The 25,761-nt window shown below is 39.4% G+C and overlaps 1 protein-coding gene across 2 annotated transcripts in view; it reads right to left on the reverse strand.

Annotated features, from left to right (window-relative positions):
- CHCHD3 (coiled-coil-helix-coiled-coil-helix domain containing 3) overlaps positions 1-25,761 on the reverse strand; it is a 272,956-nt gene that overhangs the window by 81,514 nt on the left and 165,681 nt on the right. Inside the window, exons 5-6 of one of the 2 annotated variants that reach the window (XM_059711819.1) lie at positions 7,974-7,988; positions 6,987-7,070 (exon numbers count right to left, since the gene is read on the reverse strand). In XM_059711819.1, coding sequence (XP_059567802.1) covers positions 6,987-7,070; positions 7,974-7,988 — 99 coding nt within the window. The remainder of the gene's footprint in view (positions 1-6,986; positions 7,071-7,973; positions 7,989-25,761) is intronic. The other variant, XM_059711820.1, reaches the window with a different exon arrangement.

The following is a 25,761-nucleotide window of genomic DNA, read 5'->3' on the forward strand; positions in this document are numbered from 1 at the left end:
CTACCATCTGAAGAACTAATAAAACAATCAGCAGGATTTAGCTTTTTGAGTGCAGAACTGGCAAATATTAAAGACTGGATAATGGAGGAGAACCAAGATGGCGGCATAGGTTAACGCCGGAGTTTGCTGCTTTGAACAACTACTTCAAAAGTGAAACCAAAAAACGGAAGGGACATCACCCAGAACCACAGGAACGCTGGCTGAGTGGAAGTCCTACAACTAGGAGGAAAGAGAAACGCATACGGACACTCAGAGGAGGCGCAGTGCTGAAGTCAAATTCTGAGGTGCGGAGTGCGCGGAGCGCGCGGAGCGGGCTGGCGGTGGAGGGCGCGGTTGTTGTTTTCAATCGGGAGGGAGTCGCAGACTCTGAGCACCAGATCTGGGCGAGTCTTTAGGGACCCAGACTCGAACGGCAGAAGCGGGCTGTCTGGCTTCGGTCAGAGCGAGTGCAGCTTTCTCTCCGAGCTTTGCAGCGGGTGCTGGGACTCAGAGAGGCAGAGCCTCTTGGGACAGGACTGAGAGCCGCCATAACTGCTCTCTCCGGCCCACCCTGTTGATCCTGTGCGACCCGCCCCGCCCAAGCCCAGCGCAGAACCATTTGCCGGATAGCCTCAGGCAAAGGCTAGATTAGCACCTCCCTAGAGGACAGAAGTTCTCTCACTGCTGACACAGCTGATTCTCATAGCCACTTGGCCTGGAGGTCAAACCCTCCCTGGAATTAGCTACAACAATCAAGATTTATCTATAAGACTTCGAACAAAGACCACTAGGGGGTGCACCAAGGAAGTATAACAAAATGCGGAGACAAAGAAACAGGACAAAATTGTCAATGGAAGAAATAGAGTTCAGAACCACACTTTTAAGGTCTCTCAAGAACTGTTTAGAAGCTGCCGATAAACTTAATGAGATCTACACGAAAACTAATAAGACCCTCGATCTTATATTGGGGAACCAACTAGAAATTAAGCACACACGGACTGAAATAACGAATATTATACAGACGCCCGACAGCAGACCAGAGGAGCGCAAGAATCAAGTCAATGATTTGAAATGCGAGGAAGCAAAAAACATCCAACCGGAAAAGCAAAATGAAAAAAGAATCCAAAAATGCGAGGATAGTGTAAGGAGCCTCTGGGAAAGCTTCAAGCGTACCAACATCAGAATTATAGGGGTGCCAGAAGATGAGAGAGAGCAAGATATTGAAAACCTATTTGAAGAAATAATGACAGAAAACTTCCCCCACCTGGTGAAAGAAATGGACTTACAGGTCCAAGAAGCGCGGAGAACCCCAAACAAAAGGAATCCAAAGAGGACCACACCAAGACACATCATAATTAAAATGCCAAGAGCAAAAGATAAAGAGAGAATCTTAAAAACAGCAAGAGAAAGAAACTCAGTTACCTACAAGGGAATACCCATACGACTGTCAGCTGATTTCTCAACAGAAACTTTGCAGGCCAGAAGGGAGTGGCAAGAAATATTCAAAGTGATGAATACCAAGAACCTACAACCAAGATTACTTTATCCAGCAAAGCTATCATTCAGAATTGAAGGTCAGATAAAGAGCTTCACAGATAAGGAAAAGCTAAAGGAGTTCATCACCACCAAACCAGGATTATATGAAATGCTGAAAGGTATCCTTTAAGAAGAGGAAGAGGAAGAAAAAGGTAAAGATACAAATTATGAACAACAAATATGCATCTATCAACAAGTGAATCTAAGAATCAAGTGAATAAATAATCTGATGAACAGAATGAACTGTTGATTATAATAGAATCAGGGACATAGAAAGGGAATGGACTGACTATTCTTGGGGGGGAAAGGGGTGTGGGAGATGTGGGAAGAGACTGGACAAAAATCGTGCACCTATGGATGAGGACAGTGGGTGGGGAGTGAGGGCAGAGGGTGGGGTGGGAACTGGGAGGAGGGGAGTTATGGGGGGGGAAAAAAAGGAACAAATGTAATAATCTGAACAATAAAGATTTAATTAAAAAAAAAAGGCAAACTATATGATTCTACTTATATGAGGTGCCTAGAGCACATCAAAATCATAAAGACAGAAAATAGAATTGCAGTTGCCAGGAACTGGGGGGAAAGGGTAATGGAGGGTTGTTGTTTAATGGATGTAGAATTTCACTTCTGTCCAATAAAAAGAGTTCTAGAGATGAAAAAAAAAAAAAAAAAACTGGATAATGGCTAAAAGCTCAGGTGGAAAAGCTGGCCTAAGTCCAGGTCATGCTTTGGGGGTACATTCTTGGGCTAATTATTTAAAGCCCTGGGATCTTCATCTAAACAATAGGGTTGGCAGTTGCACAGCATTATTTGTGGAGGTAAAATGACATAATCTATGCCAAGTGCCTAGCACAAATGCAAATGCTCAATAAATGTTACTGTAAGCTACTAGGATGCTGCTGCTATAAATAGCCAGAACTCAAAGTTAAACTTGATTTTCTCATGGATTTAAATTGTTTATTTAAATCATTAGTGAAGGAGATACTAAGCATTTTGTTTTATTTAAAAACTTACACTAACTGCTCAGACATAACGTTATGGGATAAGCCTAGTAAACCTAGGATTCATTGACTGTGCTCTTAGAACATGTGAGCTGTGAAAAATACAGAAATAAGAAAATGACCTTTGCCCTCATGGAGTTTACAAGATAAACACAGATAACTAACTTCAGTTGTCATAAGATATGGCATCATAGAGACCGGTCTGTAGAGAACTGCCTGAGGGACATGGGCATTTAAGAGACTTCTCTCATCAGCTCACCAACAGGAATGAACACTCGAGTCTCTCTGTTAGGTCACACACCCACATGCGATTCTCTAATGTTCTTAAAATATCAAACTTTACTTCACATCTATGACAATGTTGCTGAATAATGCTGGCAACATTTATAATGAAATAAGGACCTGAAAAACTTTCAAATGGCTTTGACCTTTTTTCTCAGTAGAGAATATTGGAACACTGGTTCTAAGAGGTGTGAAATTGGTGTCCAGTTAAATTATACTTATTATGCCTCACAAGTTAGTGAAAGAGAAAATTATCTCAGACACCTGGTGAACTAGCCAATATAAACACCTGGGAGGGGAAGGCTCCATTCACACAAGGGAATATCTAATTGGTAAAGAATTTACTGAAACAGATCCAACCGGCGAACCACGAACTGAATGTGCTTCTCATACTCGGTGGACTTGGGTCATATTCTCAAAAGAAGTCTGCACCAGGTCAATGGAAATTAGTAGTTCAAGTCATAAGATTATGAACCATCAAAAAGTGATAATATATACAGTTACTGGTTTTGTTAATCCAGCTGATGGGCTGATGACACAGAGATCTTAAAAATCATCCTTGGAATGATTCTGTAAAAGACTCACATCCCCTCTCTATTAGTAATATAACAGGTGGTATCTAGTTTATGCTTTCATAATTTCATTTGGTTAAAATAAAGAAAAAAATGTATTTATATGCACTCTTAAAGCACAGGTAACCTGAATTTCATAGTAAGTTAGGCGATTCTGCAAGTTATCAGATTAAAATGTTTTTCTTACATTATGTACTACTGGATTCAGTGCTTTGAGTGTAGATCCCCTAACAGAAATGGGTAGGCACTGTATTTTCACTACCATCACAATGCAAGAAAAACCCTTTGCACAACCCTTGGCATTAAGTCTAGAAAATGCTTCATCATTGGGGAACTAAACGTCTCTCAAATATTCCTAGATGAAATCCTAAATGGACAAATTTCAATGTAGATACTTTAGGAATGGCAGTAACAAACAAAAACATGATTTTATAGAAATGGGCCAAAGATACCAGGATGTAGAATAACAATAAAGTAATTTTATGATTATTAATATCTTATACATAATGGAAAGCAAGTACATATTCTTTAATGGCAGCAGCCTATATGTGTTAAGCACTTCCCAGTTTTCAAGATTTAAATACATCCGCTAATCCGGTCCCCCCAATAACTCACAAAGGTGGGCAAAGAACAGACTAGTCTACACACTAATTTATACAACCAGAAACCACAGAGATTAGGGAAATTGTCATATGAGCAGATGACAAAGCCATGCCTTCTGACCCCTAGTCCAGCATCCTTTTGACCACATGCCATTAAACATGGACTTATTAAGTATTAACTAATAGTAATGTAGTTATTCCGCATCAGGAGTTGTCTCAGTTCACTGGTGCTTATCAGTTTTCTGTAAAAATTCCTAAATAAGTACTTTGAAGACTTATCTTCAAATGGGAAAAATCACTTATATTTTGCCTAAACAAGAAGACACTACTAACAGTGATTTGATATCATCACACTGCTTGTCCGACCTAACCTGAGGCCAAAAGCAAGTCAGCTGCTGAGCAGCCGGTTTAATCTGCCAGGAATACCTCCCCACAGTTCCTCACGCCAGTCCAGAATCACCTGCATCAAGTCAGTGAACGTATGAGAAATGGGTGAATATTTCTCAGAGCCTTTTCTTGCCACTAACAGTGATCAATACCAAATTCAAAAGATACAAATGCAAAACTCGAAAATACATGAATTCAAGCATAGTAATATTTGATGGCAAAGAAAACCATCTCTGGGTGCGGAGAAAGCAGATGCTGAGTAAATCATCTCCAGACCTTCACTCCACCCATTTTATTCCACTAACAGAGGCTAGGCATGGCAGTAGGGTGCTCTGGAAGGACCAGGAAAACAGGAAACACCACTGAGTGGTTCCTCGGCACAGGACACCAGGACAGGTGCCCTATGAAATCGGCTCATTCAACAAATTAGTGAAGTAACATCATTATATCCTCACGTTATAGCTGAGGAAACAAAGTTTCAGTAAGGAGCTCCAAGATACAGAGCAGGTAAAAGCCGGTTCCTATCCAAGCCAGCCGGTGTCAGAGCCTGTGCTCTAATCCATGGTTCTGCATCCTACAGCGCTGGGTCATTTCCACTCGCCACCCAGCCATTGCAGTGGAGCCATAAGAAAGGTTTCAGTTTTCAGAGGCACTGGGGGAGGGGGTGGGGGTTAGGGGAGGGGGTGGGGTGAGGAGGAGGTGGTGTCAAAAGAAGATTATCTAAAACTTCAATAAACTGAAACACTGTCACATTTGTTCACAGACATATTGGCTATGCTGCTCTTAGGTTACAATGATACAGCTGAGGGCTATGACAGAAACCACACATGGTCTGCAAAGCTAAAAATAGTTACTATCTGGCCCTTTAGAGAAAAAGGTGCTGACTTCTGCTCTAAGCCATTCCAAATTATGCTTACTTAACATCTCTATTTGGATGTCTTAAAAAATATCCCACGTTTAACATATCCCAAATCAAACACCTGATTTCCTCCACCTCACACACCCAGAACCGTATTTTAATCCTTCCCCTGTGGAGAATCCATCCTATGTAAATTTACATCCTATGTAAAAACCATAGACCTAGAGTACCTTTGAGCTCTTTCAATCATGACCAAAACCACCAGCAAATCTGCTCAGCTCTGCCTCTGAAATACCCAAACACATTTCTTTCCTTCCTCAGCCCAAGCCTTCACTGTCCCTTTTCTGAGTCGCTGTCGTAACTTCTTCCTAGGACTTTTGCTTCTTGCTCAAGACAGCAGCCAGAATACTCTTTTGCTCACGACCCTTTGGCCTTTCTAAACATGCCAACCACGCTCCTGCTCCGGGGTTCTAGGGCTCCCCCATTTCTGCAGACCTCTTCCCAATGCCATCCTATTTTACACAGGCTCTCCCCTCCATCCAACCCGAATCTATACTCCTAGGCCTTGAGTCGCCCTTTTCCTTGCTTTATTGTTCGCCACATCATCTCAGTTTGCCACACGATATATATATACTGGGTTTTCATTGTAATTAGGCTCCAGGAGGACAGAAGTTTAGTTCATTTTCTTCAATAATATCTCTCTGACACTAGACCAGGGCCTGATACACATCAGGTACTTAGTATCTGCTGAATGAATGAGAAATCGGTCCCTACGTTCAAGAAGCACTGAGTTCAGTGACATACAGGGATGGGTGAACATCTTCAACATATAAAAATTGTACCGAATGGGGCTTAAGAATATACTTCTTATTTTACCTACTTTATTAGTAAACACTTTATTCTAAACAAATGAAATGCTGGAGTCTCAATCAAAGGGAGAGAAAGCTAACTCGGTAACATCATGTTCTCTGTATGAAATTACTCCATGCAAATCTACTTCACTGCACAGGGGCACTGGTTACATGCCTGAAGTCCCATTCTAACCTTCTGCTTCAGCCTTAATTCCCTCCTTTGCAACTCTATGAATTCAAAGTCCATTTTGACTACAGGTAGCACCTCAACTCTTCCCCCTCCTAACTCTTCTCCCTAAGTCCTACTGTTCAGCTCCTGTAAAAATATTAATGCTTGAAATTACTCTCCGGTGGGGTTCCTGTCCACCACTCTTTACAGGGACATTCATTTCTTAGCCACAAATGCAGTGAAAGTGAGTTTTCACAGAGACAATATATCCATTAAAACACTATCATTTCTGAGAACAACCTCAAGTTTAGTCAATGCTTGAGTTCAGAGTAACACTAACAGAATTATACACTTGAAATCTATATAATTTTATTAACCAATGTCACCCCAATATATTCACTTAAATTTTTAATGGAAAAAAAAGAAACTATGAATAATGATGATGATGATGATGATGATGATGATGAGTAGCACTCTACTGTGTAACCTAGAGGCCATGCACTTTCTAAGCATTTAAGGAAAAATATCTGAGGGAGGTTTATGAGTGGTAAAATGCATCAATGAGCCAATAACACCACCATACTCAAAACTATCACAGTAGAAATGACATTCCCTGCTTGGCTTCTTCACTTCCTGGTCACTTTTTAACTAGGAAAAACAGTAACAGTTTTCATTTATTGATTTTTAAATAAATATACGGGGAAGCTGCAGATGTGGTAATAGAAGAATCAATGACAAGAAATAGTCATACCCTCTCCTCCAGTCTAGCCAGCTGCTCTTTGTAGAATGCATCCTGCCTCTTGATCACTCGATCTTTCTCTTCCAGCATCCTCGCCTATAAAAAGAAATGAAGAATATACTATATTAGGAAAAAGCAACAGCAAAGCAAAAGTCAAGTATAAATTACATTAGAAATAAGTACACAAAGCGGAAGATTTCTGCAAACTATTAGGTCTCTGCCATAGAAAAACATTAATAGGATGATGATTGCTGTATTTAAATGTAAAGAATGAGTCTGCATTGTTTTTTCATTTTCTTTTTACTGTAACAGCTGTGTCCTACTTTGTCCAAATGCATCATAATACAGCAGAGACAGTTTTTATTTAACTTCTCTTTTGGAGAGTAATTTCAAGCATTAATATTTTTACACAATAAAACTTTGATTTTAATCTGGGCATAAGACAGATGGTTATTAACCTTTCTTAAACAACAAAAAAATGCCTATGCAACACTGTATACATAAACTTTATAATTGGGAACCCTTAAATTACTCAGTGAAACCTGAATATAAATACATGTATTGGTCTATTTTCTTTTCTATGAAGCAGCTATCTTTAGAGAGAGGACCAAAAACTACTATAAATGTTTATGTGAATAATTAAAAATCAATAATAATAAAAATAATGAAGTTAATTTAAAAATCTCTTTTCCCACATCTAAATTTATGGTCTTTTTAACAAAATAAAAACATATCACGTACCTATATCACCTCAAGTTAGGAAAGTTTTAAACATATTTTTTGTTCTGTGAATGCTGAATATACACCTGACCAGGAATTTTAATAAATTATGAAAGAATACATTTTGGCATTCCCATCCTTGGGCCACACACTTTTATTTTTTATTTTTTTGCAAGGTGATCAAGTATCACCTGGCTCAACTCCTAGAAAGGTGACTGCCACTTGGTTCAGTTTAAGAGAACCCATTTGCACATTGTATGTCGTTGTTTTGCTACTTACTTTGACTTCAATGTCCTGCAGCATGTTAAAAACAAGCAAATAGTTATTTAGCAACGTAAGTATGCTGTTTCCTAATGTCAGAAAGAAAGCAGATGCATAATATCTACCTAAAATGCAAACCAAAGAAGGCAATAGCGGGAAAAGAGGGCTTTGCTTAAGTTGCTTAAATGTGACTAGGCTATTATTTTAAATAGAAGATTTCAATGAAAAGATCATGGCATGTGAAAGCATATGATTAAAAAAGCACACAAATACAATATTAAGATTTTATACAAGTACATTAACATGTAAGTACATAATCTAAAGCTCCTTGGTACAACACAGTAAAAGCCTGCTATCAGTCAGGAATATAAAAGGAAAAAATTAATGGGAAATGTTTAACAAAGCTAAGTGTGAAGAAAATATGCACAACTATATATCTGACCTACAGAGAAAAGACCTTTCTAGATTCAACAGACACTCCAAAAAATAAAGCAAATGCAAACGAATGGACTTATTATAAGATCCTCCATAAAACGTAAAAATCAATAAACCAAATAAAAAGCAAATGAGAAAAAAAAGAAAAGATATTCCAACATGTAGCTGTAAGAGTTAACGTTACTAATATAGAGAGCACTTAAAAAATAAGCCCTCTACCCCACCCACAAATGACATAGACTGGTAAATCACATCCAAAAGTACCAAAAAGCACACGGAAAAAGAAAACTCAACCCCAGAAGAAGTCAAAGAATGAAAATTAAAATAATGAAATACCATTATTCATCTATCGAACTTACAAAATTATAAAATAATATTAATAAAGATATAGAAAACCAGGCTTTTCTATACAGTTGGTCAGAATGTAAACTGGTATAGCTACTTTCAAATAATTTGGCAAAATCTAATTAGACAAAGTGTACACATTCATTGAGATCTAGACACTATTTTTAGAACTCTTAAGTAATTATAGCAATATTCAGAGACGTAGATAACTGGGTTATTTCGAATTGCAAAGAAACAAAAACAAAACCCACTCTAATTATTAAATATAAATATACTCCAAATATACTAAGTAAAAACCCCCACAAAACTACAAACAGAAAAGATCTTTTTCTTTTTTGTAGGAAAGAGGGGGAAAGACCAACAAAAATATCAACAGAGGTCATAGCAGAGTGGTTTCCAGTTCATTTTGCTTCTTTATATATTCTAAATAAAAAAAAACATACTTTGTAGTCAAGGCACTCAGGAGGCAATTTTTTGACGTGAGGGAACTGTTCTGTTTCTTGATTATGGTGGTGGAAAACTTGTAGAACTAATATTGCAAGGAATGAATTTCACTACATACTGAATACAAATAAAGCATACTAGAATTTATGAAAATATCTACATATAAATATATGGAGGTATGTGTGTATTTATCTTTATTACCGTCAATCTGCTTATCACTTGGCCAATTTTATTTCTAGGCATTTAATCCTAGGAAATACTAAGAAAAGCATACAAGGATTTACCTCTAAGAAAATGCAGCCAGCATTATTTTCAGCAACAAAAAAGTGGGAATGACAGAGGGGTGTGTGGTCAAACAACAAGATATTGATTATAAAGATTTTAATTCAGCCATAATGATCAAACATTGAGAGCCATTAAAAATAATGTTTTAATAGAATAATTGATTTTTTTTACTCAAAATATTATATGGGGGTAAAAACAGGCCATAAAATAGCATGTATAGTAAGTTCCTAAATTTGGCTAAGAAACAGGAGTTAGGAGGCAAAAGGGAGGAACAGAGAGAGTTGAGTGTCTAGTTATATAGACATGGAAAAAATAAAAAGTATGCTAAGATGTTAACAGTGGATATGATATGCTTAGTGGGATATTTTTCTTATTTGGACTATTTTCCACTTTCAAAATTTTCTATAATGAACAATCATTACTTCTATAATAAGAAAAATATTTTAAACATTAATATCACATACATTTATTCCTGACTGAGATGAAAACATATATGAAGCTGAGAGTGTGAGCTCTTAAGTAATCACGCTGACAAAAAAAAAAAAAAAAAAAAATGGCTTCAATAGTTTGAAGAGTTATTTACTGCATGGAAACTATTTTACCTACTAAGTCCTTAATGCATTAACACTTGATTCTCTCTCCCATTCAATGCATGCATGACCCACCATGGTTCCTAAAACACTTGCACTAAGTGTTTCTTTTGTTCGTGTACAGTTGCTCAGTGAGATTATTTTAAAATTCAACACTACAGTATTATTGGAGCCTACTGGGGGCTACACCAACAAGTTTAATTCTGAGGGGCTGATTGCAACCTAAATAAAGCACACTCATTTACATTTCCAAATGTAATCTCTGAAACTTTAATGCAACACGCCAGAAGATCAGATAGGCACACTAAAGAGGAACTACTTCCAAAGACCTGAAAACACCCAACCACAGTCTAACATCATAAATCTTTCCCTAGATGGCCGGCAGGATCAATAGTCTGAGATCGCTGGGGAGAACAACAAAGCAAGAGACATGGCCACAACACTTTAATGGCACATTGCTTTGAAACAGTTAATGTGATGCTGGGAGCGAAAGTCACACAATATGAATCCTAAAACTTAAATAAGCCTGGAATACATTGACTAAGCTAATAGCTGCCGAGGATGGAGAGTCACAGTCAACCCAAGGAAAAGCAGTGCACCAAGTGCAAGGAAAGAAAACTTCTATGTGCAAGTCTAACAGATAGAGAATCACTGTGAGTGAACAAATAAACACAAACCGCATCACAACATCATTTACTTTTCTAGCAGAATCATTTCTCAGGAAAAATGAATACAAAAGTTTCCCCACCTCCTGTTTGCTCTTCCTCCCACCACACAAAATGTGCCCTGATTTAGTTTTCAGATCCTGTTAGATTTAGGGTGAAATGATTGGGCTTGAAACCATGGCAGAAAGAGCTTATGTGAGTCATGATGGAAAACTAGAACGTTCCATATGCCAAAGAAACAAAGAAAATTAAAAAATCAAGTTTTCTTTAAGAACACAGACTTGTTGGCAGTTAGATTCAAAATGAAGTACACATGGATTTCCTTCCTTGAAGACTTGCCTCTTTTCAGAAAGGATTGACAAGTCTGTGTACTTATCAACCTCCTCTCTCCTCTTCATTCACTGTTGGTTTTACATTTTTATTTTAAAACCCACTTATCTTTGCCTATGCTTTCTTTTTTTCAAGAGGAGAAGCAGATCTGCCTCAAAGTGGCAGAGGACGTATTTTGAAAATGTACTTGATAGTGCTGACAACAAGATATAAAAAGGTCAACAGAAAGACAAAAACAAAAACAACTTGGACTACGGATATGGCATGTTGTGCTGGTAGAGCTTTACCTTCCTGTCTACACTCCCAGGAAAATCTTCATAGCCAAAATGTTCTGACATCGTGGCTCAGCTCCCTTAGGCCTGGCTGCTCCTGGGGACTGGGATAGCTCTCCCTCTGGGTTCATGGCATTTGGAACCCGGTGACATCATAATCTCTTAGCTCAGAAGTAGTACTGTTACTTCACACACCACGTAAAGGCGTGTTAAGGAAAGATGTTGTGCTATGGGAAAGCCTGTACATTTTAAATGGCAAAGTTCCTTGAAATGTCAGGTTCAATTTTAACAGCTCCAGGTAGAAAACAAAGCAGGAACCAGCTCAGTTTTCTATGGCATGATATTATGAAACCAGAGATTACTAGGATTGAAAAAAGGCAAGAACAGTAAATCAATATAAATAGGAAATCCTTATAACTCATTTCCTGTCATTCTAAATCTTGTAACAAATCTAAACACAAATATAATGGACTGGGAAAGATTTAACCTTTCAAAATGATATGGATAATCTGTGGCAGACAAGATTATCTATCTATCTATCTACCTATCTATCTATCTATCTATCTATCCATCCATCCATCCATCCATCCATCCATCCATCCGCCCGCCCGCCCACCCACCCACCCATCCATCCATCCATCCATCCATCCATCCATCCGTCCGTCCGTCCGTCCGTCCATCCATCCATCCATCCATCCATCTTACAATTCACATAGGCAAACAAGAGCTGGGAAAAGTGCTTTATTACTTGTCAGAATTACATATTAGGGACAATATGTAGGAACCTAATAAAATTATATGCTGACATTAAACAGAGAACTGAAATATCCAAGGGGGCTGAACCATAAACTTGTAAGGTGATATTACATTTAGAAGCTGCAGAACATGATCACTGTGAATATCAATTAGCCGTAACAAAATAATTAAAGTAGCCATGTACTCAATTAGCTACATACTAGACTTTGTTATAAATGAGAAATCACTTAGGGTTCACTGAGCCTTTATCATGTTAATAAACAAAGAATTATACACGGAGCACTGTTTTCCAAACCATACCAGAAGGTGAACTTCAAAAGGTAACTCATCTAGATGAACTTAAATGATACCCAATCTATTGTCAGATTTTGCGTACTTTTCAACAACTTAAGAGGCAGAAGCAGAAGCAATGAGGAAACCCCAGCTTGAAATGTTAAACCACACTTATGTCCACTAACACAGTAATGTCTGATATAAGTTGAATAGAGACCAAGAGATGAAAAGACAAAGACCTTTCTTTCAATAGACTTCTTACTCCTAAATCTGGAACTCATACCCAAGTCCCCAGGATGTGAGCAAATCCATTTGTTTCTGTTTTGTTGTATGTGTTTCTTTGTCTTCTCCAAAAGATCTTCAAGAACCTGGTCTACATGTCAACTTTCTCATACTGATAACACGGACAGCCTCTGGGCATGTCCTCTACCACTTCTGGGAACACCGAGAGAGCAACCTAGTGGCGCTTTGCTTTAAATAGTCCAGTGGTTCTCACATAACATTTGTGCAGATCATGGTACTTGACAGAAGCAGCAAAATTAAGCAGTAGGCAAAATTTAAAAAACAATTTTATAAGCTTTCTTCCATAGCTTTAGAGAGGAAAGACTTAAACCAAAAAATTAGTTCTCCCGTTTTCTGGTTTAATTCAGAAGTTATTAGCACAATAACTAGAAACCACTTGATGAGGACTCAGGAGACCGGAGGCCCATTCTTGCTCGGCTAAGTCACCGCGTGACCATGCACTGACCCACTGCGCCCCCATCCATGTTCCACAAGCCCTTTCGAAGGCTACTTCCTGAACGTAGCATTTGCGAAGTCCTGCCCCGGCTGCCTCTCCTGTGACAGCACCTGATACAGCTTTGCAACATCTGTTTTGGACTTTTGGTTGTTACCCACTGGCGCCCTTCTCCACTGTAAACTCCCTGAGACAGGAAAGGAGGTTTACTCCTCTCGGTCTGTACCTTTTGCGTGACCCAGGTCTGTGCCTTCTACATCGGAAGCACTCAGGACAGGCGGCCAAAATGACATAAAGGGCACTGAAGGGAAGAGTTTGTAGTCGCAGCTTCTGGGAAACAAACCTGTCATAGCATCTGTGATCTACTTCACATACGACAGCTTACAAGGGTGGGACGACATGTCTGTGCTACTTCGGGTCACTTCGGTGAAGCTCTGAGGCAGGCGCTGCCAGCATGTTACCCGGGAACCCACAATCCACCCACAATCCATGAGCATCAGCAAGTATTCTTGCTTGGAAGCTCAAAATAGGAAGTCCAAAAAGCAGAGGTGGCTTCTACAGGGCTTCACTCATCCGTGTCTTGATCAACAACGACGCTTTGCTAGTTAGCACAGTGACTGTTGGAAATGAGACTTCCTTAGTGAAAATGGTTCATTAACTAGCATGGTAAGTGTTAGGTATAGGCTCTTGTTAGTAAAATGAAAACTATAAACAAGACATAAGGATTAGGCAACACATTATAGAGAGCCTCCTGCACCTGCTGGTGACAGGCTATGGGAATGTGAGGAGCTGTGAGAACAACACCTGCAGCTTTAGTTTGAGGAACAGAGCCTCAGCCAGACCCCTCTCCAGTCCCGCATCCAGCCACTGATTTAAGACAGACAAGACAGATAGTCCCACCTTCGGCACCACTGATGTTTGGACCAGATCATTCTCGTTGTGAAGAGCTGCCCTATGCACTGTAGGATGTTCAGTAGCATACCTGGCCTCTCTGACACCGGGACCACCCCCCACTAAGAGCTGTGACAAGTAAAAGTGTTTCCAGACTTTGCCAACTGTCCTCCCAGAAGCCAAACTGCCCCGTGGAGAACCACTGCTTACAAGCTTGCTAGCTGAGGCCAACTATCAACAGCCTCACCTGCCTCCGGTGACTTTCCTGCGAAGAAAGCACTGAAGGAACAGAGAACTGAACTTCACTGTTTTACAGAACGGGCTGTGTGAGCCATCTGGGACCTGCTTGCTAATACACTTTTGCTCAGCAACTAGCTGTTTGTATGGTGGAACTGGGCTGGACAGATGCTTGCATTATCACTTGGTTATAACTTGGTAGTAGGGCTGTGCTGTGAAGGTAAAATGAATAAAAGCAACAAGAGTTGCTCGCCTGCATGTAAAGTAGTGAATCATATCCTGATGAGAGAAGAAACTGGAAATGTTAATTCATTTTTCTTGACCTAAGTAGTAAACGCATAAAATGGCTCTATCTGCCCTCTGGCTCCCTGTAAGAATGGAACCCAGGTCCACAGAACTTACACGATTCCAAATCTAAGCAGCTGCGTTCAGTTCAGGCAGAACTGCTATCAGCTGACCTGAACTGGTACAGTTTAACATTTCTCCTGCTCGGACAGGGACAATACGAACCTGTTGTTAAATAATGTATATATCCTTCCTGAAAACAGGCAGATTGTGATTCCATTATAATTTGCATTCCCTTTTCCAAAGCAACGTATTTCAACATGAAATTTCACCATGAAAGGTGCTGAAATGTATCACCTCATCAGTCCAGTGTCGCATGTTCTATGCTTCTTGCTCATCATCCATGAAAACAATCAAAAAACAAAAAAACACCCATCATAACACCCAGCACATAAACATTAAATAAATGCTGCATCAAACGTGAACCGAGCTGTTAGGGTTTCAGAGTTCTCAAATGAGCAGCTTGATCTTCTGTAATGACACGAGCTTTAGCTACTACACGTTTATGAAAGACACAGTAATTGTAAACATGGTTCAAGTCTAAGAGAAAAGGCCCTGTTGAATCAAATTCAGCAATTAAAAAGAAAAAAGTTCTAAAAGACCGAGTTCTGTAAATAAATAAGGACTCTGTCAGATACGGATAAGAATTATAATTGCAAGAGGAAAAGGCAGTAAAAAGGGTCATATTTAATAAAACTACCATGTGTTCACATGGACTTAGGGCAGAAAGGGGCTTTTATCATCAAATTCAGCTGCAGAATAGACTGGTATTATGAACCACCGGGTGTTACCATCACATGTGAAAGCAGAGTGTTCTCACCCCTAGATCACAGCTGATATGGTGCAGGGTGGGAAGGAGCACTAAGCATTTGAGATTACATAACTTAAGGTGCAATCACACTAAAATTTCTCTCTCTTCTTATTCCATATTGTGGAGAACAATGCTTCCATTTCCAAGCATGTATATATAATCTGTTTTACGATGGAGATTAAAAAGCACAGAGGCACTTTAACATAGAGATGCTAGTTAAACTGCACTATCTGTGGAAGATATTTGTATCACTGGTCTGACAAATAAATTGAACAACATGGAGACAATTACTGCACCACTTCTGAATTCCTTTTCTTTGTATTAGCTTGTATTTGTCCAATTTAAATTTGGATTTAATGTTCCCACTACTGGGACCAATTGGCCAGTCAATCTCTTCTCTTGCAATCTATTCCACATTCAGAGCTAGGAGAGAAAAAATAAATAAATCCAGAGATCACCCAGTTCATTTTATAGGCAGTAGGTGAGGCTCCAGGTTCCTTGTTGACTAAGGGAATCCTTTAAGGTCAGGGAGACAGTTCGTCTGGGCTCCTAACTCCTGATGGCACTGTACTTCCCATTGCTCCGACCTTGTTTCTTTTCACATTGGCTTGACTTTAAGGAAAGAAAATGTAAAAATTATCACTCATACATGTGTAGTTATTTTCAACACTACTTAACATAAAGAGATTTTTAAAGATTTCCTGTAACAATTAATGCAAAATATTCTAAAAATGTCTCCAGCGCCAACTGTGTACCATATCGGTTCAGGTCCTCTGGGATGCAGATGCTGAGACAGAATCAGAATTACAAGAGATTTATTAGGGGTAAGGATATAGGCTAGAGGAGTGGGAACAGAGAGCACCTCGAACTATGCTGTAGTCTGGCACCTATGAGACACCCGTGCAGCTCAGAGAAAACCTTGGCCAGGCTGGTGGAGAGCCCCAGGCAAAGACTGCCAATTGGAGGGATTCTGGGTGAAGCAGAATGGCCCACAGACTGTCAGCATGGAGAGAGCATGGCTGGGGGTGAACACAGATGGACCCCGAAGCTGAAGCAGCTGATGCACCTTTCACAGAAAGTTCTCTCTTAGAGACAGGGCTGAAGGCACACGCCATGGCTTCCACATACTCTGATTTGCTAATGAACCCAAAACAAATGATGATGACGATGAACTTTAAGCAGGTCTTAAACGTCAGCTTCCAGTTTGAACAGAAAGTAAACCAGCAAACCAAAAATGGGGGTATATCTGTTTGTATACCTCAATTCCAGATAGAACTGCTTCACTTATGTAGGCTGGGCTGAGTAAATCCTACTGGACCTATGAAATACTAGTACAATTTGAATCAGAAATCCTATGCAGCAAAAAAAGCAACAGAAAAGTCATGAGACAATTGAAGCTAGAATTCTAGTTTGGCTGCAAACTCATGAAATTGGCAAGCTACTCCCCCTTTTGGGACTGCTTTCTTCTTTGTAACTTTAAGGAGATGAACTAAATAATACCTAAGATCGTACTAATATTCACGTTATGCATTACATTTACCATTCCATTTTTTTCTATTACTCCATTCAGCACTGACTCTATCGCTAGGCCAGAAGAAATTCGCCAAATTGCTAGGATGCTACAAGCACACATTAAACAGCATTTGGAAATATCCCGAGTAGGTGACACCTGGCTGCCAGGGGCAGACGCTTGTGGCAGCAGCGACGCTCCCTCTCTGCCTGACTTGGCACCAGCGATGGGCTTACAAGGACTGGAGGATCCATAGGGCTCAGCTCCCTCTGTTGCTTAGCAATATTCACTGGGCTGTTTCCTGAACCTCACACCACCTGGCAGATTCAGAGGTAAGACTGAGGGTGAAAGGGGTCATTTCTAAAACAAGTTCAACTCACTGCTGCTCACCAAATCCCAGCGGCTCTCATTTTCTGCCCAAAATGACTAAGTTCAGAAATAATTGGGCATACTCATCCCATCTGTGGTGCTTTAGAGAGGAGAGTTCAGTGCAATCGCATCATGTGCACATATAGTTTCTGCGAACCCAACTATTGGGGTTAAAGTGGGGAGAGAGAAAAATGTAACTGAGTGCAGGATTTCACCTGCTCCCCAAAGAAGCCTAGGATGGCTCGGTCAGTTTCATGTCCCAGAGGTCCTCCTAGATCAGGGGTGGGCAAACTTTTTGACTTGAGGGCCACAATGGGTTCTTAAACTGGACCGGAGGGCGGAACAAAAGCATGGATGGAGTGTTTGTGTGAACTAATATAAATTCAAAGTAAACATCATTACATAAAAGGGTACGGTCTTTTTTTTCAATAGTTTTATTCATCTCAAATGGGCTGGATCCGGCCCGCAGGCCATAGTTTGCCCACGGCTGTCCTAGATGGAGGAGGAGTCTCACTCATCTCTTCCCAGTGAGTGGAATTCTATTGGTTCAAGATAGTTTTCATTCACAAATCCTCAAATGAAAACCAACATCCCCTCTAGTGCTCGACTCAAGAAACCAACTAACCCAATAACAGAACTCCCAGTGCTGAATTCTTAAAAATAAACTTGAACAAAAGAAATCTTTGTCTCAAATATTCATCTTGTTTTTTCTAGCTTTATTGAGGTAGAACTGACAAATAAAATTCACATGATAATTTAAAACTAAATCCTTAAGTAAGTGTGACTCCCCTGTATTCCAAGAAAAATTAAATTTAGAAAAGTGTTAGGATAATGACAGTTATTTTTTAAAATCATTCTCAGCAATGGCTACTGGTAAGGAAGGTATGAAGAAGTACCTGGCCCTTTATAACATCCCATTCTCCCCCAAACCCGATAGCGAGGGAATTTAAAAAATCTTTATTCTCTGTATAAGGCCTCCAGGTTACCTGACCAAGGAAAAGATTTTAAGAGATGAGGCTGTGGGATTAAACCGAAGCCTAGACAAAGCAAGAAGGAAAAGAAGTCTCGGATAGGAGGAATGGAAAGAAGAGAATGCACCCAAACCATGAATCATCGACTGGAAAGCAACAGAGCCCACGGATAGGCTGTAAATAAGCCACTTCAGGTCCTGGGCCAAGATGGCTGAGAAGGGATGAGAAGACGCCATTAACCCCCAACTGGAAGGGCCAGGCTAGCTGAGATGTAGCTTTGTTCTCATCACTTTTGTACACAGGTGTGGAAGGACCACAATGAAGCAGACGACTCCCAAATCTCAAACACTGGGGAGTGACTTTCACCAGAACTTTGTAACCAAGAAACTCAAGAATGGATGTAATCAAAATGTTAATTTACAATTTTTAACATCCGTAATCACTTTTAGAGATCTGAAATTACATAGTCACACGAGAAAGCCTCACCACATAGCAATGTGAAGTAGTACAGTTTTGCATCCACCTCTTTAGTTTTTAGTATTTTTACAGCTAAAAAACAACAGCAAACAGTTGCAGACAAGAGACTTGCCTAAAATCCACAGCTGAAGCGCTGTCTCGTGAACACAGCGCTTCTCACCAGGTAGACCCTTCTCTATGTTTGTACCCAAGAGCAAAAAGCAACTTCATGACTTTGCTTTGGTTTTGCCTGCTGGGCAGTCAGAGTATTATTAATTGTTTGACATGATATCCTGTGTGCTTTATGGTTATGACTATTATTTTAATTATTTATTATCTTTTTGGCTTAAAAATCCTCCTCCTGTGAGTATGATTTCCACTCACCCATCATTTGATCAGATGGTAGAATGCTCCCAGCAACTGTTCAGACTGAGGGGCTAAGTGATCAAATTCCAGCCCATGATAATTTAATGTAAAGTGACCACCCCCCCCCCACCCTGCAAGCTTCTTAAACCAAGTGCAAGTATACTGCATGCAAAACTATGTTCTTAATGACAAACCATTAATGACATTTAATGCCATATTTATAGGCTATCAAAAATACTCAGAAAAAAAGGAAAAAGAACCATATACACATTTGAAAGAGGCATATACCTTAGAATCCAAGGTACTCAGATATTAAAGATCTAATCGTGAAATAACTATACTCTCATAAGATTAGAAAGCTAGTTAATCATGAGCTAAGAATAGAATACAGGTTTCCTTGACTCACATTTCATGTTGGCATACTAAACAATATCTCAAATATTCTTAAAAACCTGTCTGTGAGTAAGCAAAAGTCCAAAACCAAAAATTCTTATTATTCCAACATCATATCACCAACCTGAGGCCCCCACCCCCCACCAAACACAGAGCACAAGCATGCATTTGCATGGGTGATGGGTGACCATATACAGAGTTTCTGAGATGCGATTCCTTTCCAGACACGTTTCTTATCTGACATGAGTACTGCAGAAGTGGACAAAGATATTACAGACCACAAATCAAAACAGCTGCAGGAAAATACATTCACTGAAAGTAATAGATATATATGTTAAGCATAAATGCCAAGGTGTGAAACTCAATTATGTCTGGTAAAAGAAATACTTTGCTCCAAGTTATGGCTTGGTCCTTTAAAAATTTACAATATTAGCCAGCTATTTTCTAATACATTGAATGTTTCGTGATCCTTGCCATCTGTCACCTTGCACAGAATATTTCAGGCTACAGTAAAGAATTAGTGCTTTTTTCTAACTGAACTAAAAAGACAGCCTGTTTGCTTTGAAAAATGGCCACCACCTGCTATTAATCTGCAACTGAAAACAAGTAGTGCAATGACATTTAGCAAGTTAACACCCCTCTACCACTTTCCTGAAAGAAGAGTCTAAGTGACATTTTGTAATCTTCTGAAAATTTTTTAAAATTTTCTAAGAAATAGGTTTATATTTTAGAAATAATAAACTGCAAGTGACATATGAGATTACTATCACCAGACACAGTGCCCCTGCAGTGTGACAAGCCTGGTTTAAATGCAGAAGAAAATCCCTCCCAAGTCCCCCTATCTTTTTCTTTTATTCTCTTCGCCTGTTGTCAGACGGATGCAAGCAGTAATGATGGTACGATCAAGGAAGAGCTGACAACTGGCTGAATATTTGTAAAAAGGCTGCTTAGCTGATCTTTGCAACGAGCATCTTTTGTCCTGAGCTTTCTGTCACCTGAGGTGGCCTGCATCCTCAAGATGCAACATAAAACCATTAACTGATCTATTCTCCAAATAGTTCCTGGAACACTTTGGAGAACTTCTCCAATTTGGTTGGAAGAATGCCCTGGCCACCAACTTAGCTCTAACTAAGCACTAACCGTGATCTAAACAAACCACACAAGTCATGACAGCCCAGAATGACTCTGGAGCTTTCGGGATGTATTTCATGTCCAGAAGAAATAAGCCAATCCCTATATACATGCTCACATGTTAAGTTAAATGCTAAAATAATTTACCCATCTTAAGAACAAAATAAACTTAGTGTATCTATGTATTTATCCAACAAGCACACAGGGAAACTTATCTTAGAAAGAGCTTCTGACACTGAGCTATTCATGGTAGAATACAATCAATAATAGGCCATTGCACCTCAGATACTGACAATAAACCACAGTCCTAAAGCTCCAGTTTACAGAGAGAGCTACACAATGAGCAACAACCCATTCCTGCTTACAAATGATATGTTTTCCCAGAAATTACAAACTGGGGTAGAGAGCGATGCGCAGGACGTATAAACAAACAAGCATAATAAAAGGTAATATATAAGGACAGTGCTTTGCAGCTGGGCTGGAACTTGAAGGCTGGGTGAGTAGGATTTGGATGAGACAAAGGCCACTATAAGAAAAGGCACAATAAACAGAGGTACAGAGGAGAGCAGACAGGAGACCAGGGCAAGTGTCCAGTTGAAGAGGGAATTCCAGGAAGAGGGCCAGAAGGAATGGAACCAGGCTGCAGGAAGACTTGGCTGTCGGAGGTCTGGACTTCATCCTGTGGGAGGATGGAGGGGGACTCTAAAGGTTTTTGAGTGAGAGGAAAACAGTATTTCAGTAACAGGATTAGTCTTGGTGTATAGGATGGATTAGAAAGAGGGGAGAACGCCAGCGGGGAAACTATTAAGGGGGCTGTTGAAAGGATCCAGGTGAGAGGTAATCTGGGCCCACAGGTGCTGAATGCAGTTATGTTCCCGGGAGCATCTTCTAAGGATTGTTTAAAGTCAATGTATGAATTCTAGCCAGAGGACAGTGAAGCACAAACTGAAACACAGGGGAGATGTGCAAGAATGGGCACGATGCATACCATTAGACATGGCATGGAAAATTTCCAAACAGAAATACCACTGAAAATGTGGAATCTGGAGATAGGCCACTGATGCATTTAAGATGTCAAACACTCTATTCTAAAATAAAATTACTTAACGAAGAAAACATATTTAATGGAAGAGGAGGAAATTTGGGAGATGGCATGAGTTATTAGCAATTATTTTTTAAATTGAGGCATAACTGACATATACCATTATATTAGTTTCAGGTATACCACATAATGATTCAATATCTGTATATACTGAAAAATTATCACCACAATAAATCTAGCTAACTTCTGCCACCATAGTTACAAATTCTTTGTATTGTGATGAGAACTTTTAAGTTTTACTCTTTTAGCAACTTTCCAATACTATAGTCACCATAGGAATTATTTTTTTTAACCTGCTGTTTAAGAGAAGTATGTGAAAATCTGCTTGCTGTTCAGGAGAACTATGATATCATAAGGAAAAAATAACTGGAGTTTCCCAATGTCCAGCTTGACATAAGTACCAATGTTCATATATGTTATAGCCTAACACTAAATTTTAAGTCCTTTATCCTAATTTAAAAAAAAACAACAACAGACTACTACATAAAATCTTCAACCTTAGAAAAATGATGGTGGCTTTAGATCAGTGATGGTGAACCTTTTGAGCTCGGTGTGTCAGCATTTTGAAAAACCCTAACTTAACTCTGGTGCCGTGTCACATATAGAAATTTTTTTGATATTTGCAACCATAGTAAAACAAAGACTTATATTTTTTATATTTATTTTATATATTTAAATGCATTTAACAAAGAAAAATCAACCAAAGAAATGACTTTGCGTGTCACCTCTGACATGCGTGTCATAGGTTCGCCATCACTGCTCTAGATACAAATGTTAAAATAATCAAATTTTAATATTTGCTCAGATATTTCACTGAGACGCTGTTTACAGTATGCTACCTTTAAAACATGAGTCAAGGTAACCTGTATTCTCTTGTGATTAAACTAGCTTTCTGATTTTAAAAGCATCCTTTAACATCTAAAGGCTTTGGTTTGCAAGGTGTGGTGGAAAAGGTAAAAATCTAGACTCTCCTCCAATGACAAGACCAACCTTTACAATAGATGTCTAAGATGCCCCAAGAAGTAGGTTAGAAGCATAAGCCACTGCCCTGAGTTCTGGGTCCAGGCCATGCATGCCCAGGCTGAACATGTTGGGGGGGATTAATGACAGCAGGATCTGCAGGGGGACACCGCAGTGGGCTAGTGCCAAGCGGCCAGCAGCACAGGGAAGAGGAATATGACATCACTGTGACCCACGTGGAAGCAACCACAAAATGAGGTCACACTGGTGAGCAGCCATCTAGGCCAAATGGGTGCTTTTGAACAAAGTACTTCTATGGTTATTTGGTTGGAAGTCAGGGCTATAAGCAGCAAAAAGTTCTCCAACTCTGGTTAATCTAAGATGTAGCCTCCATCCACAGAAAGGGTTATGCATGTCAGTTTCCTTGAACAGTGATCTCTACCAATGTCTCAAATATCCGGAAATGATATTACAACCTCAATCACCTAGGCCTCGGCGTACAATTGTGCTCATCAAGGTGCTCCCGAAATTAGTACTATTATGTAAGTAATCAACAGGAAATATATTTCCCACAGAATGGGAAAAAAATCATTAAACTTAAAAAGTATGATCTGGTTTATTTGTTGTGATAGATATGTCCTAAATTTCAACAAAATATAAAACAATTTTCCTTTTCCAGATATCAGCTTTCAAATGTTCTCAAAACCACTAGCAAAGAGAAAGGGGTGTAGCTATGCCAACCCCAGTGCGCCCTACCTGGCGTGTGTGTGTGCGTATGTGTGCATGCGAGTGTAACGTAAGCATACTGGGAGAGACAGAGACCCTAAAATGATATAAATCAGAATATTTAAATATATCCCTTTGGGCCCAGCCAGTGTGGTTCAGAGTTTGAGCATCAACTTATGAACCAGGAGGTCACGTTTTGATTCCAGTCAGGGCACATGCTCAGGTTGCAGGCTTGATCCCGATAGCGGGTAAGTAGGAGGCAGCTGATCAATGATTCTCTGTCATCATTGATGTTTCTCCCTCTCTCTCCATCTTTCCCTTCCTCTCTGAAATCAATAAAAAAAATATACTTTAAATACATCAGTTTGGAAATGAGGAGGAAAACTTCACTGATGAAGCTAAAATAGAGAAGAGAAAGATAAATTCAACGAGACACTTGGAAGTCCTCTATATCTCATAGCTTTTGGGGGCATCCACTGGGCGAGAGAGTCAGGGAACAGTGGACCTCAGGTAAGAACAGAGGTGGCTTGATCAGGCTTCTTAACCTGGGCTCAGGAAAAGGCAATCGCAATCATGACAAACCTTCAAACAGATTGGGCCATGTTAGAGGACAGAAGCCTGGACCAGCTAAAGGAAGAACATGCTGGAACTGCATGTTGAGGGCAGCTCCCTTGCTCTCTCTCCTCTGGCGTTTTCTTTGGACTTTGCATATTCTTTTTCTCCTTTATCTACCTTTCCAGGTATCAAGACTTTCATTTTTCTCTTTGCTTATTTCTTCTTCCTCATTTTTACTTCCTCACTTTGGTTCTTATCGTTGGTGAGCTAAATGTATGTGATGAATTAGAGGTTTTTCGTCTTGTTTTGAAGTACAAAAGAGGTCAAGTTGAGTATTTCTTTTTTTTATATATATTTTATTGATTTTTTACAGAGAGGAAGGGAGAGAGATAGAGAGTTAGAAACATCGATGAGAGAGAAACATCGATCAGCCGCCTCCTGCACATCTCCCACTGGGGATATGCCCGCAACCCAGGTACATGCCCTTGACCGGAATCGAACCCGGGACCTCTCAGTCCGCAGGCCGACGCTCTATCCACTGAGCCAAACCGGTTTCGGCAAGTTGAGTATTTCTGACTAAAAATCCCTAAGCATTAACCCACATCCACCACCTGACTTGTGGTCTGATTTCTCTCTCTCTCTTTTTTTTTTCCCCCTCCAGATAATTAGTAGTGCTTTAGATTTTTTTTTTAAATGTCTGATTTAGTAAATATATTCTTAGTTCTCTTCATCTCTGCTCATAGTGCTGCCTCACCAATCTTTTCATTGCTTCTCTAATTTTTAATTTTCTAAGCATAAGTGTATTAAGGACACAGTATAAAAATAATAACATAAAATTGTGAAGCTTTGTGGTGATATATGAAAAAGTAATTTCTCGCCCTAACCGGTTTGGCTGAGTGGATAGAGTGTCGGCCTGCCTACTGAAGGGTCCCAAGTTCGATTCTGGTCAAGGGCATGTACCTTGTTTGTGGGCACATCTCCAGTAGGGGGTGTGCAGGAGGCGGTTGACTGATGTTTCTCTCTCATCGATGTTTCTAACTCTCTATCTCTCTCTCTCTCTTCCTCTCTGTAAAAAATCAACAAAATATATATTTTTTTAAAAAAGTAATTTCTTCCAGAAAGCAAACTGGTTTTCTCTGGTAAGTGAAAATTAGCAGTCATTTTGGAATCTCACACCACAGAATTAACACGTGTGGGTGATAGTCCAGTGAACTCCTGAGCCTCTTCCTTAAAATAGATTTCTAAGTGTCTCTTATCTACTGAATACTTTTCTAATTATTTTTCTGTAACCTAGTTCAACAATGCTTCTTATTCCTGAATTTCACATACTTCCAACTTTTAACTCCATTATCTCTTCTTCCACTGTTCATCTTAACCAGTGTATTGCTGTTTGGGCCTACTTTTAAAGTGTTCTTTGGGAGAATTAGGAATAAGAACTAAATCACTCAGTAGGAAAGGATATAAATTGCTATAAGTGAAACTGTTGAGAAGCCTCTTTCTACCTAAGTACATTGTTTTATGTCACCATTCTTTATTTTCCTAGAATGAAAGGAACAATAAAAATCTATATAATTTATTTTGAGTGCATTCAAATATTACAGGCTGCATCCAAGTTTATGATTTCACAGTTGTTGGTGGTTTTGTTTTTTAGGAGTAAAATAAATATATGTAACTGTAAAGGCTGTACTTGGTTGGCTAGTTTATTTTTCTGAATCTGGACAGAATCTAAAACTGTTTTAGACAATTCCACAGAAAAGATTAACCAATACTTTCCTTCTACCAGAGTGAGTTCCCATTTTTACACCGAATCGCCCCTCCTGAAATTGAATCCTTAAAAAAAATTAACCCAATG

Source organism: Myotis daubentonii, chromosome 10 (assembly GCF_963259705.1).
Source record: "Myotis daubentonii chromosome 10, mMyoDau2.1, whole genome shotgun sequence".
Classification (NCBI taxonomy): Eukaryota; Metazoa; Chordata; class Mammalia; order Chiroptera; family Vespertilionidae; genus Myotis; species Myotis daubentonii.